Here is a 13,127-nt window from a genome sequence, read left to right as displayed (position 1 = left end):
GGGGCTGGAGGCCCCAACCCAACTCCCATGAAAATCAAGGGCAAGATTCCCAGCCAGGTCGGTGTGAGCTGGGTTGGCTCCTGAGCATCAAGGAAGGCAGGATAAGCGACTAAGCTATGTATGAGCCAGGGGCTCTTCCTGGCTTTGCTGAGTGACCCCGGGCAAGTCATTTCCCCTCCGTGTGTCTGGTCTGTTTGGGGCTGGCTCATCCTTGACTTCCATCACCACTTGTAACCGGTCCCTGCTGCCCTTGTCGCGTGCCCTTCCTCCTCGGTGTGTGTCGGGGTGGAGTGATTCAATAGGTTGTTCTGCTTTGCAGATGCTGCAGGTTCGGTTTGGGGTGATGCACTTTGTCCTGGCGCTTACTCTGCTGCAGGGGCCCGCCGGCACTGCTGTCCTGGCTGAGGCAGCTCCGCAGGTAAGAGGCTATTCCTGACACTCCACAGGCACCTTCCTTTCCTAGGGAGCTCGGAGCCAGGGACAGCTGGAGAGGCAGGTTTCTCCTTGGGACGGGGGTGAGATGGGCTCTACGGGAGGTGTTAGACTCTGACTGGGCCATGTGCCGAGTGTAAGGGGTGCCCCAGGAGCAGAGGAGAGGGTGACGTGTGAACCGGAGTCACCATGTCTCCCCTGCCACTCGCTTGCTCCGGGTACTTCATCCCGCCCCATGGAGTAACTTCCCCCCTCCCCTCTGTGCACCAGCTATTCTGGCCAGGGATTTGGGGAGGAGGATGCAAAGCTGGCACCCTCTCTGCCCCATCCGTGACCCCTTGTTCGCCGTGGGGAGGATCAGATGCTGTCCTCCTTGACTCCCAATCTGAGCTGGGGAACAAGGGTGGGTCCTTAATCCCCCATGCAGCTGAGTTAGGGCTATGAAAACCTAGCTCCAACCCCACTCCCATGAAAATCGATGGAAAGATTCCCATCCAGTCCAATGGGAGTTGGCTCAGCTCTGAAATGTCAAGGGAGGCAACACGGCTGGGAGTCAGGAGACGCGTGTTGTTTGCTGGGACCTCTTGGTGTTGTACAAACATGGAACAAAACAACTGTCCCTGCCCCAAAGGTGTTATCTGTGTGGGCCCTTCGCCCGACAACAGGGGAGGGAAAACACGGTGAAAAAACAGGAACCGGTGACTATAAAAACCACTGACATCAACAGGGGGACACCTTTATTATTAGAATTACAGTAGTGTCTAGAGGCCCCAGAGCCCTATTGTGTTAGGCCCAGTACAGGCACATAGTGTGAACCAGTCCCTGGACCACTAGCTCCCTTTCCTCGCCCACCCCCCTCCAACAGACCATGGCTAACGTGCGCTTCCAGAGACACAGCAGAGGCCCTGGAGGCCGCAATGTTCCCTCCGCACCGTTAAGGTAACATTTGGGAGACGTTACCCAACCCACACCTGAGTGAAGGATGTAGCACCTACCAGGCCAGAAACCCAGCATTCCCTTTCCACAATACTTGAGACTCTGAGAAGAGAAAATCAGTCAGAGGAAATACGTACAATGAGGTGGCCCTCACCAAGGGGTTGACTGTGCTGAAGCTTGTCATGCTATGTCCTGTGTGTAACTGTAATGCCAGGGGGACGTGTTCCTACTCTAGTATGCCCCAAGTTCCCTTCTAAGATCACCCGCTCAATCTATACGGATCATGTTTCCCTCCAGGGAATGATAGCCAGCTGCAGTACAGGGTACATTAGATATTTAACAGCGCATGCAAATGTAATGGAACCGTTTGGAGTAGGACAAAAACATACAGTGCCTGACTGAAATAGCAGTGTAAATGTAGGTGAGCAGAATGCATTTGCCCTGTCTCTCTGGCCTTGATTACTGTTGTATCTCAATGCGCAGCTAATGAAAGTGTATGATATTGGAGGAAGATGGTAATCTGTTCGTCAAGAGACAAACAGGTGAAATTCATCAGACAAAAGTTGTGATGATTTACCAAGCTCCATGGAGACTGAGTAGAGTAAACAGGCAAATACTTTGCTCAAATGATGGATTCCCTGACACCTTTCCTGGAGCCCAAGGATTGCATCACACTGTTCTTTAGCAGGTGCAACCTGTGCAGGCCAAAGAGCCACATATCATCCTGTTTATTTATTTGAGTGGACTTCAGCTGGGATCAAGAAGGAGCATCGGATGGAGACCTATAGTCTTGCCATGCTTCACCTGCCCATTAAAGCTGTGGGATTCTGTGGGCCACACTGTAAAACATGAATGGGGCACATATGACCCAGAGGCCACACTTTGGGCACTCTTTAGTAGAGGAATTAAAATACACTAGGGCTGGTAGGAAAATGTTTTTATTTTCCACAGAAAACATCAACTTTTTGGTTCAGAAATCAAAAACTGAAAAAATGAGAGCCAAAACCCAACAGATGTTGATTCAGACATGGCACCACAGTGCCTCAGGGGAATTGTAGTTTGAGTGCCTCTTGCTCTCAGTCTCTTCTGTGGGCTGGACTCCCTGGCCGGACTACATTTCCCATGATGCACCATGATCTGCCCTGTTGCTGTGCCACTGTAATGCATCATAGGAGGTGCAGTCCAGCCGGAAGACCTGCACAGAGGAGAATACGTTCATGAGACACCCAAACAACTCCCATCAGCTCTGAAACAGCATTTCTGAATCAATATGTTCTGTTTTGGAGTATTTCCTTTCTTTGACAAAGTCAAATTTCTCTGCAGAAAGCTGACCCTTTGATAACAAAATTTGTTGACTCAAAAAACCAATTTTGATGGAAAAATTGCAACCAGCCCTAAAAGCCATCAGGAGTTTATAATTTTGAACAGGTCTCAGCTTCTAAGGATTTTGCCTTAATATCTGGCAAGATCTTCTGTTAACGTGGGTTGTATATGAAGGGTTTTAAATGGTCAAAGCTTTCAAGTTTCCTTGAAAGTTTTTTAATCTTCCTTAAAGTCTCATCAGACTAGCGTTCACATGTGCAACAGAGTTTCCGAAATACCTGAAATGAACTACTCTTAAACCCTCAAACAACCTAATAAACACATCCAACCTGTGATCTATGTGGAATGCATATGGTTCACATAGCTCTACATGTAGATGGACTTGTAGAACTTCCCTGATGGCTTGTTAAGATCAAGGGAAGCCCATTTGTTTCAGATTACACACTTTACAAATATTGCAGTATAATGCAGCGATTCAGAAGCATCCTGTCTATCCTTAGCAGTGGGATCCATTTCCTCATTCCATCCATGACCATCCAACCGAATGAGATGTTTATAAACTCCATTTCTTTAATGATTTCTGACTGGCTCCCTGAATGCACACAGCGGAAGCACAAAAGGAAGGAGGTTAAAATCTGCATTTTTCAAATATAGGGCCTGGGTGTGGATATTCTTATAGTAACTCCAGAAGTAATTCTTGTACTATCTTACCTTTATATCTGAATCTGAATCATTCCTGGGATATCAGACCATGATATCCCAGGCACCATGAACAAGACTGCACTCTTTCACGAGGACAAGTTGTTGGCCTATCACTCAATCCCCAACCTAGGGGACCAGTGGCAGCTTTTCTTCTGGTCCCTATCCTTTGACCTGTATGGCTTGGTTGGCCCTACCAGGAGTTGAAGTTCCCACGAGCATAGCTGTCAGCCTTCCCACCGTGTCAAGGTGCTGTCCTCTGAGAAGGAGACATATATTGCCTTTGAAATGCTGCCTCCCATGGAATTGAGCATATTCACACAACTGAATAAAACCAATGCCTAGATCAGAAACTGAAGAAGAAGACTGTATCCAACTGAAAGGGATTGGGGAATTTGAAGTAGGCAGAGAATAATCACCTATATTATCGCTGAGCAAGGCCACTGAGGCTAACATCCTTAATCTGCTGAAATGTGCCATGGACTCTTTTTGACCAAAAGTGGTCAGGGCATCAGCTTTACATCTGCTTTTAAAAAGACTAACCATGGAGCCATATTTTTTGCCTCTTACAAAGCAGAGCAAATTGTTTCATTGTCTGTTTTTATGTCTTTGGTATTGACAGAGGCCAGTCAGTATTTGTCACCTACCCAATATGCATAAATCTAGTCTTGTAAGGGTGTTAACCTCAACGTCGTAAGAACATAAGAACAACCATATTGGGTCAGACAAATGGTCCATCCTGCCCAGAATCTTGTCTTCCGACAATCCCACTGCCAGGTGTTTCAAAGGGAATGAACAGAACAGGGCAATCATCAAGTGTCCTAAATGAAGTTCAAAAAACATCTTGCCTATCCAACTTCCCTGTAAGTTTCAAGAGCATATGCTGTTCTTTATTTCCTGTCCTAAACTTGCATAAGGCTGCCATGCCTTGTCCTACCTCGGAATTGGTAGCACTTCAGTGCTGGGTGAAATGATTTTGATGTATTGTTTGCATAACAGTTTGCCAGACTTGTAAAGTCATTTGGGATGGAAAATACCATATAGGTATTTATTACAGCTGGTCATAAAACAAAAGTCACTATCCTGAAAATGTCACATTTTTAAGCTGTTTTCATTTCAAAGAGTTTGAAAATAAATATTTAATCCCCCCGCCAAATTCATAGAATTATTTAATTGAAATTCAAAAAAATATTGAATACATTATTGAAAATGTTATTGAAATGATTACGGAAAGTTTTTGTTTACCAAAAACCCAGGTTTCAGTAAATAAAAAATGTTGATAACCATTTTGAATAACATTTCAGATAAAATTTTCAATTAAAAAGTCATGCAAGCTTTTGTGAAAAATGAAGAATTTCAACAATGTCAACAACCAGACATTAAAAAAATTCATCTTGCAAAAATGACCAGTTTTCACTGAAAAAGGAGGGATAGCTCAGTGGTTTGAGCATTGGCCTGCTAAACCCAGGGTAAATCCTTGAGGGGGCCATTTAGGGATCTGGGGCAAAAATTGGGGATTGGTCTTGCTTTGAGTAGGGGGTTGGACTAGATGACCTCCTGAGGTCCCTTCCAACCCTGATATTCTATGATTCTATGAAATTTGCTCCAGGTTTAGTCTTTGTCAGTTCTAATGTATTTACAGGCTGTACCGCTCACTGTACTGATTGAAATTCTTTTCCTGAAACAGAAACATCAAGCAAACCTATCCGCTCTTCCTTTGCAGCCCTTTGACTCTTCCATAGTATTAGGCATGGAAGCACATTCCACATCCAGCGAAGAGAAGTCAGCCACGGACCTGGCAGCTAAGCTGCTGCTTCTTGATGAGCTAGTATCTCTTGAAAATGACGTGATTGAGACCAAGAAGAAAAGAAGTTTCCCAGGGTTTGGGTCTCCCCTCGACAGGCTTTCTGCGAGTTCGGTAGATCTGAAAGGCAAGCAGAGGTAAGCTGAGAGATCGGATGGTACAGTGATGCGTGCTATAAAGAACGTTGATAGATACACTTTCCAAATGCAAGCTACTCATTTTCATTAGCTCACTAGTTCTATGGTCGGCTGTGGGTAATTCATTTGTCAGCATATTGAAGTCACTGCAGACTACTCATCTTCTCAATGTTGCTGCAAGATTTATAGCTCTTCAGCTATGGTAAGTAATACACTCTGCAGCTGATTTATCCTTGCAACCCGAATCAACCTACAAGAGACATCTGGGTAAACTTATTCCTCCAGCGCACCCTTTCCCATTCATGTTCATGGCCCTTCAATTTAAAAGGCTATTTAGGCAGTAAAACTGTTCAAGGAATATATACTGTCTGGGGTTTAAAAGTGAAGGGGGGGAGGTTAAATATTTCCAAGAACAGATGGCTGGTGAGAGGGCATCTTACACAGCAAATCTTGACTGACACTGTAGTGTGTGTAAAAGTCATGGACAGTACATGATAGGAAGGGCATCTTGAGTAAGGCCTTCAGGATCCTGGTCTATTGGTTTCACTGAGATTGGGTCCTGAGCAAAATATGCCTATCCTACAATGCACCTGTTAATATTCAGGCCTGGTACCTTGACTGTTCACCTTAGAGGAGATGGGGCTTTATGTTGGAAAGAGCCAAGGAGATGCAAATTAAGAAGGCAAAGGAGATGCGTGTGGCTGCAGGGCAAGACTTGCAGGGTGTCTGCTGCTCATCGTAACAGAAAGCATTCGCTGAGATCTCTCTCTTTCCCCTCCCCTGCTATTTGCTGCTGGTGACCATCTTCCCTCACCTTTCAGCCCCAGTCCAGCAAAGCACTGAGTGACGTGCTTAAAGTTAGGCACTCGCTTTACGTGATTTGCTGGAGAAGGGCCTTTGTGTGGATGGGTAAACAAAGTTCTGATCAAATAAAACCTGATCCAAGCCTTCACCCAAAACTCACCACAGACCTGGAACCAGAATTTTTACTGAGGCCTGTAGAAGTTTGGCTGACTGTGTTTAATTTGAAAGTGAAAAATATTCACTGGAGCCAGCCAACGTTTTCCAAAATTGTTTTTTTCAAAGATATTTTTGCAATTAACCAGCTTTAATACTCGCTCTGCACTTCCAGGCTCTGGCCAGTAGGGGGTAAATGATTAAAACCTCAGGCAGGGGTTTTTGCCCTTATAGCTCACTATGAACTCAAAATGGGCCCATTTCTGAGAAAACCAATCACTGCAGTAAGTGCGTGTGGTTTTTAAGCAAAATTTGGCTGTTTTGAGGAGCAAAAATGAGCCCTTTTTTCAAAAGAAAAATCTTTCCACAAACCCATGGAAATTCATATTTTAGATGTAAAAATAAAGATTTGATCGAAATTACAGAGAGAGCGAAACACCTGAGGAAGGGGAGGAGGAAGTTTGGGAAATGGGCCAATATTTCTCGTGACATTTCTCAAATCAAAAACAATTTCATCCAGGTCTAGCTGAACTCAGAAGTGCCAGAGTGTCACCAAATATCGCCTTTCATGAGATTTCCAGCCCCAGGTTCACCCGCGAGTGTCATTGCTCGGAGGAGCAGACAAGCTTTTCGCTCCTGGAGGAACCAAATGTTGAAGCCATTTGAGGTTCTCTGATCGCTACATTTTACACTGCTACTGTTCTCACCAGCATCTTGGGGTCACTCTATACAATCACCACACTAGCGTATAGACCAAGGGAATGCTGTTCGGTCATATGGACCAAATCAGAAATGGTTCTCAGCCTGTATACTAGGGCAAGTGTAAGCCAATGACAGAGTCTCTGCCTTCTCTAGTGGAGGGTCCACAGGAGATGACAGCCTGCTACTGTTACACCTTTAGCTCCAGGAGGTTTAGAGATCCTGAATATAATGGCTTGAAAAGCTCTCAGATGATGAAAAAGACTTTACACCCTGTATTAATACAGTGCTGTGATATACGCTCACATAAAAGAAACTTACCGCAGAGACTGGGGGAAAGCCTAGCCCCACGGAAGTCAATGGCAAAGTGGCCGTTCACTTCATCCCAGATTTCACCTACTCTTAACATTAAGAAGCTTTGGAAAGCATAGACAAAAGCAAGAGAAGACGAGCTTTCAGATGAGATTCGAAGCGAAGGAGACCCCAGTAAGCGTCACAGAGGCGTAAATCATGTTCTAAACAAAATTCCTTTTGATTTTCCTGCCCAAGGCCAAGCCCTGTTTGGTCAGCAGGCGAAGATGCACAGAAGCTCAGCAGACAGAAGCTCTGCAGGGTGGGCTGAAAGTCCCTGTCATTGCTGCAGATGGCCACAGGAGGGATCAGCTCAGCCGTAAAACCTCTTAGCTTTGATCCAGTGCTTTCGATGGGAAACATCAGGCCCAAATTAAAGAATTCTGGGGCCCTGAAATGGAGGGGCTCTCCAGATTCCTTAAATTGTTACTGCCCCTTATGTACCCAGCCCCACACAGACCCCTAAATGCCCCCTCACTTCACATCTACCCCAACAACCCTCCACCAGGCCCCACTGATCCCCCACATATGTCCCAGCAGCCCTGACTTACATCCCGCTGACTGCAGGCCCCAACACTGCCGCCCCACCAGCCACAGCCCCTAGCATCCCCCACTCACCGCCAACATCCCCCAACCCCACTGCCCCGCCAGCACTCGCCCCGTAGCCCTCACCCACTGCCCCCAGGACCTTCCTGGCCACTCACCGGCACATCCCCACAACTCAGCACTCCACTCCAGATGACAGTGGCTCCTCCTTATCCCGGCCACCCAGGTCTGCGTGCTCCCATCGCCCGGCCTTAAGCTGGCAGGCTTGGCCTGGCTGCTCCTCCGTCATGATGAAGGGGCAGCTGGGCCAAGTCTGAGTGAGTGCCATTGTGATCTGGCACACAGCGTCATAGCTCTGCTCGATTTGGGGGGTTTTCTGGTGGCTGGGGACTCCTCTGAGATGGGTCCCTCTGCAAGTGCTCTGAGTGCACCTTGGTTAGTCCAGGCCTGGGACCCGTGTGACAGGGGTTTTTTTAAGTTCTAGTTTTACAGTGAATTTAGGCATGGAAGCACAATGCTGAAAGGCACCAGACTGACAGCTCTGAAAAATTAAGTCCTCCTTATATCCAACCAAACACAGACAGAGAGCAGAACTGCACGCTGCCCTGATGCCTCTGATTCCCCCGCAGTGGTGCGTTATCATTAGGAAAAAAGGTGTGTTCTTCACACAAGTTAGGTAACATGAGGTAAAACCCTGGTGAAGACCAGGGCAATTGGCACATTTCACACATTTTAGCAGGATGAGTTAAAGACCTTGGGGGATCCTATGGTTTACCTGAATCCACTAACTCTTGTGAAAACTCCAGACTGCTTGATCTTCACTAGGATTTTACACTGTTAGCTAACTTGAGTTAAGAACATGCCTTGTTTCCTAGTGAAGACAAGGCCTAAGAGAGTGAAGAGAGTTCATTTTCCAGTCCTCCATCTCTTTGTAAAGTTTCTCCAAGGACAAAAGTTAGGATTATTCCCCAGGTGGAAATTCACTAGGTGTTTGCAGAAACACCAGGGTTTTTACTGCAAAGTGGCCGTGCTTTTATGGGTGAAATGCAAGTTCCTCCACTCTCAAAAACCGTGCTCAGTTTTTCATGAAACATTGGAAGCAGGGATGGAAATATTCCTTCTTCCCTTGTTTCGTTTTTCCTGCACCCCTGGCCGTATTGGTCATGATTAAAGACGCAAGGGAAGGTTTAGCTAGGAATATCTCGCATTTTGGTTTTGTTCTTTTAAAACCAATGATTGAAACCTCATGCTCATGTTTGTGGCTATTGAGTTGTCTAAACGTCGCACTGCAAACAACCATTTTAGAAAGGAGACTGGAAAACACCTGTTAGGTCTCCTCTATTTCATCCTTTCTACCTCTGCAGGATGCTTCCCCCGTGTACCTTTCCCCACAATGACGGAACTAGGAGTAATGGTCTCAAGTTGCAGTGGGGGAGGTTTAGGTTGGATATTAGGGAAAACTTTTTCACTAGGAGGGTGGTGAAGTGCTGGAATGGGTTACTTAGGGAGGTGGTGGAATCTCCTTCCTTAAGGTCAGGCTTGACAAAGCCCTGGCTGGGATGATTTAGTTGGGGTTGGTCCTGCTTTGAGCAGGGGGTTGGACTAGATGACCTCCTGAGGTCCTTTCCAACTCTTATATACTATGATTCTATGATTCTATGATTTACAGACTCTAGTTCTAAATGTCCAAAACAATGGACCAGCTTCGCCACACACACTTCATTTCAGAGAGCGTCCCACAAGCTAATGTTTGAAAGCTAATGAAGTGACTACACAGAATGATTTTAAAAAACCAAGTCACAGCCAGGAAAGTCTTTGCCCCAGGACATCCTGGACGAGGGGAGAAGTGACCTTAGACCATTGCTGAACCACCCAGCTTCTGGGCTGCTGAAATGGCCTCTGGCATAAGTTAGAGCAGCCCCCAGGGCAGCCCAAATTATCATTGTGCCAAGCTCTATGGCTACTCCCCTCCTGCCCCTGGCATGCCCCCTATACATTAACCCAACTTCTTCTTAACTTCTTCTGCACCTGGGGAATTCACCTGTGGCCTGTCGAGGCACATGTCCTGCCCCATGTGCTGCCAGCGTGTTGTCCGGGGGGACAGGATCAGCCCCTTAGTGTTTATCACAAGAAAGTAAAACACAATGTACTCTGCAATACTCAGCACGTAGAGCCCTGCCCACGCTGGGGCTCAGCCCGGATCTGGGCCCCTGGAGCTTGGAGTCGGCCCTTGCCTAAGGCATCCTGCCCTCCTTACAGCCCTTTCCTTGAGCCCTGGTTCTAGAGGAGTGGGGAGCTGAGTTTGAGTTAACCCTTTGTTCACCCTGGCACATAGACGTGGCTTGCAGTCAGGCTGATTTCCTGGGATTCACCCTCTATTTCCCATCCCACTCCTCTGAGTCACACCCCCGCCCTCTCCTCCCTATGGCCTCCCTCAATAATTCCTTTCTGGCCTTGATTTTCAGACCCTTTAGGGACTTGGCTCTACCTACAGCTACCTTTCCTCATAACCCATAATCCGTCCCGCCCCATAACCTTTCTGGGCTTGGCCACCCCATATGGCAGGGGACTTAGGCTCAGATCCTGCCCTTCATTCCTAACAAATTAAGTTGGCGGCGGTGAGGAGGTGCTCTCAGAGCTAAGGCCACCCTGGAGTTAAACTTACTAAGCTACTGAGCTGAGCTGCTGCCGTTTGAGCTGAGGACGGAAGAACGAGTCTGAGGAGGTTTCAAAGGGCCTGGAACTCTGTGGGTTTGAAACGTAACCGCGGATCCAGCCCTCTTTCCTCGAAAGGCCTCATATTTTAGCAACACTGGCCCTGTCACATTCTCAGCCTCGCCACTGAGCCAAGGGGACGCTCCTGTGGATTCCCCGGGGCTGCCAAAGATGGTTGGAGCAACATGCGCTGCATGCCAGCAAGTGCTGCTCCTGGCGAGCAGAGCTGGCGTGGGTGTACAGCCAGCTGCCTGCCAGTGGGAGGAGAGGCCCCTCAGGGTCAGCTGGAAAAGCTGACCAAGTTGCAACTGTTCGCTGGAGGTGTGAGAGAGGCAAGAAGAAGCAAGGAAGGGAAAGTGAGTTCAGAGCAGACAGAAGGAAGCCGGGGCAGGGCTGGGTGCAGCCTGGGAACTTGGAGACAAGGAAGCGAAATCTGTTTCGTTTTACAAGCTTGTTTCATGAACGCCATAAAAAGAGGGGGATGAGTTCAGCACTGCCATGAGGCCCTCTGCGCCACCTAGGCTGGTGCAAAGGGGCCAGATGGGGGGCCTCCTTCCCCACAGAATAACCCCAGCATGTGCGTCTACTATAGCAGGTGCAGAGACAGCTCTCCAGCCCCTTTGCTGCAGCCACTGATGCAAGGGACACTGGGGCAGAGGAGGGAGGGGGCAGATCAGGAGTGGGAGGAGGAAGAGGAGAAGAAGGCATAATGGGAGTGTACTTACCCCGCATTGTGTAGGATGGAACCTGCCACACAACACCTGTTGCTTCTTTGGAACTAGGGGACGAGTCTATCCGTCTCAATATTTCCCTGCCGTTTGCAACATTTGGAGGAACTGTTCAGTTTTGCTGTGACACATTGGCAAGGTCAGATTTGCTGCAGTGACTCAGACTGAGGGTTCATTGTCTTTGGTGTTTTTGTCTCTGACAGTGGACAATGCAGAGTGCTTCAAAGGAAGGTATAAAACCCCACAAAATACCTGACTGTGCCCATTGTACTTTGGAGGAGGGCAGGATGACCGCTTTATGGCCGGAAAAATAAGGTTTCCCAGCCCTTGTAACTTAATATTTTATATTTGCCTTAATAATATCCTGCAGCAATGAGTTCCATGGGTGAATTAAACTTTGCATAAATACTATTCCCGTTCATGTTTTAAAAAGCTTTTCCCTCTTCTTTGAATAGTAGATGAACAACTTCCAAATGGGGATAATGGACCAAATTCAGCCTTGCTGTAAACAGCTGCAACTGTCTGCTCCCTGCAGGGGTAGCTTTTCTTATAGAGGCTGCAGCTTATGAAATGCAAAACACCTTATTTTGAGTAATTGTCCAGAGCTTCCAGCTTTAACAACAGAGCTGCCCTGACCAAACCCCATTGCCAAGACTGGTGTGAAATGGAGGAAGCAAAGATGCAACCACTTTTTGGTTATTCCTGTGAAGTATCTATACCAGTTTTTGCCCTGGTTTTTTGTGCAGGAAGGTGGTGGAGTTGCCCAAGCGACGATTTGGAATTCCTCTGGACCGAATCGGAACGAACCGTCTTGCCAGCACCAGGGGTTAGCAGATGGTGCAAGTAAGTCAGGTTCACCAAAGCAATGTTCAGACGTCATGTAGGATCCAGTGAGGCTCTCGGTTACAGACCTGCAAGCTCATGTTGATGTCAGTGGATTTGGAAGGTCAGATCTGTGGAAAGGTGACTTCATGTCATCATGACAGGGGACCTGGTAACAGTCTTCAAATACGTTAAGGTCTGTTATAAAGGGAACTGTGATGAATTGTTATCCATGTCCACTGGAGATAGGACAAGAAGTAATCGGTAGCAAGGGAGATGTAGGTTGGATATTAGGAAAAACTTTCTAACGCTAAGGGTAGTTAAGCTCTGGACTAGGTTTCAAAAGGAGGTTGTGGAATCCCCTCATTGGAAGTTTTTAAGAATAGGTTGAATAAACACCTGTCACGGGTAGTCTAGGTTTACTTGGTCATGCCTCAGTGCAGGGGGCTGGACTAGATCACTTCTTGAGGTCCCTTCCAGCCTGACATTTCTATAATTCTGTATAACATTGCTTTATCTCTGTGTATTTAGCTTTGATGCCTTAAGAAGTTAGGAATTTGCAATCCCCACAATAAATCCAATACACCTAACTTTGCTTGGTTTCAGAGTAGCAGCCGTGTTAGTCTGTCTTCGCAAAAAGAAAAGGAGTACTTGTGGCACCTTAGAGACTAACGAATTTATTTGAGCATAAGCCTTCGTGAGCTACAGCTCACTTCATCGGATGCATTCAGTGGAAAATACAGTGAGGAGATTTATATACACACAGAACATGAAAAAATGGGTGTTTATCATGCACACTGTAAGGAGAGTGATCACTTAAGATGAGCTCTTACCAGCAGGAGAGTGGGGGGTGGGGGAGAAAACCTTTTGTAGTGATAATCAAGGTGGACCATTTCCAGCAGTTAACAAGAACGTCTGAGGAACAGTGGGGGGTGGGGGTGGGGGGTGGAATAGTTTTACTTTGTGTAATGACCCATC

The 13,127-nt window shown here is 47.0% G+C and overlaps 1 protein-coding gene across 1 annotated transcript; it reads left to right on the top strand.

Moving 5' to 3' along the window:
* The first annotated feature begins 319 nt into the window (after positions 1-319).
* OSTN (osteocrin) lies at positions 320-12,158 on the top strand. The gene is made up of 3 exons (XM_077825487.1): positions 320-418; positions 5,114-5,331; positions 12,074-12,158. The coding sequence occupies exons 1-3, from the start codon at positions 320-322 to the stop codon at positions 12,156-12,158; spliced, it is 402 nt and encodes a 133-aa protein (XP_077681613.1).
* Positions 12,159-13,127: the final 969 nt, after the last annotated feature.

The sequence above is a fragment of the Eretmochelys imbricata genome, chromosome 9 (genome assembly GCF_965152235.1).
Source record: "Eretmochelys imbricata isolate rEreImb1 chromosome 9, rEreImb1.hap1, whole genome shotgun sequence".
NCBI classification, from domain to species: domain Eukaryota; kingdom Metazoa; phylum Chordata; order Testudines; family Cheloniidae; genus Eretmochelys; species Eretmochelys imbricata.
Note: the sequence above shows the minus strand (reverse complement) of the source record. Positions and strands in the feature narration are given on the sequence as shown.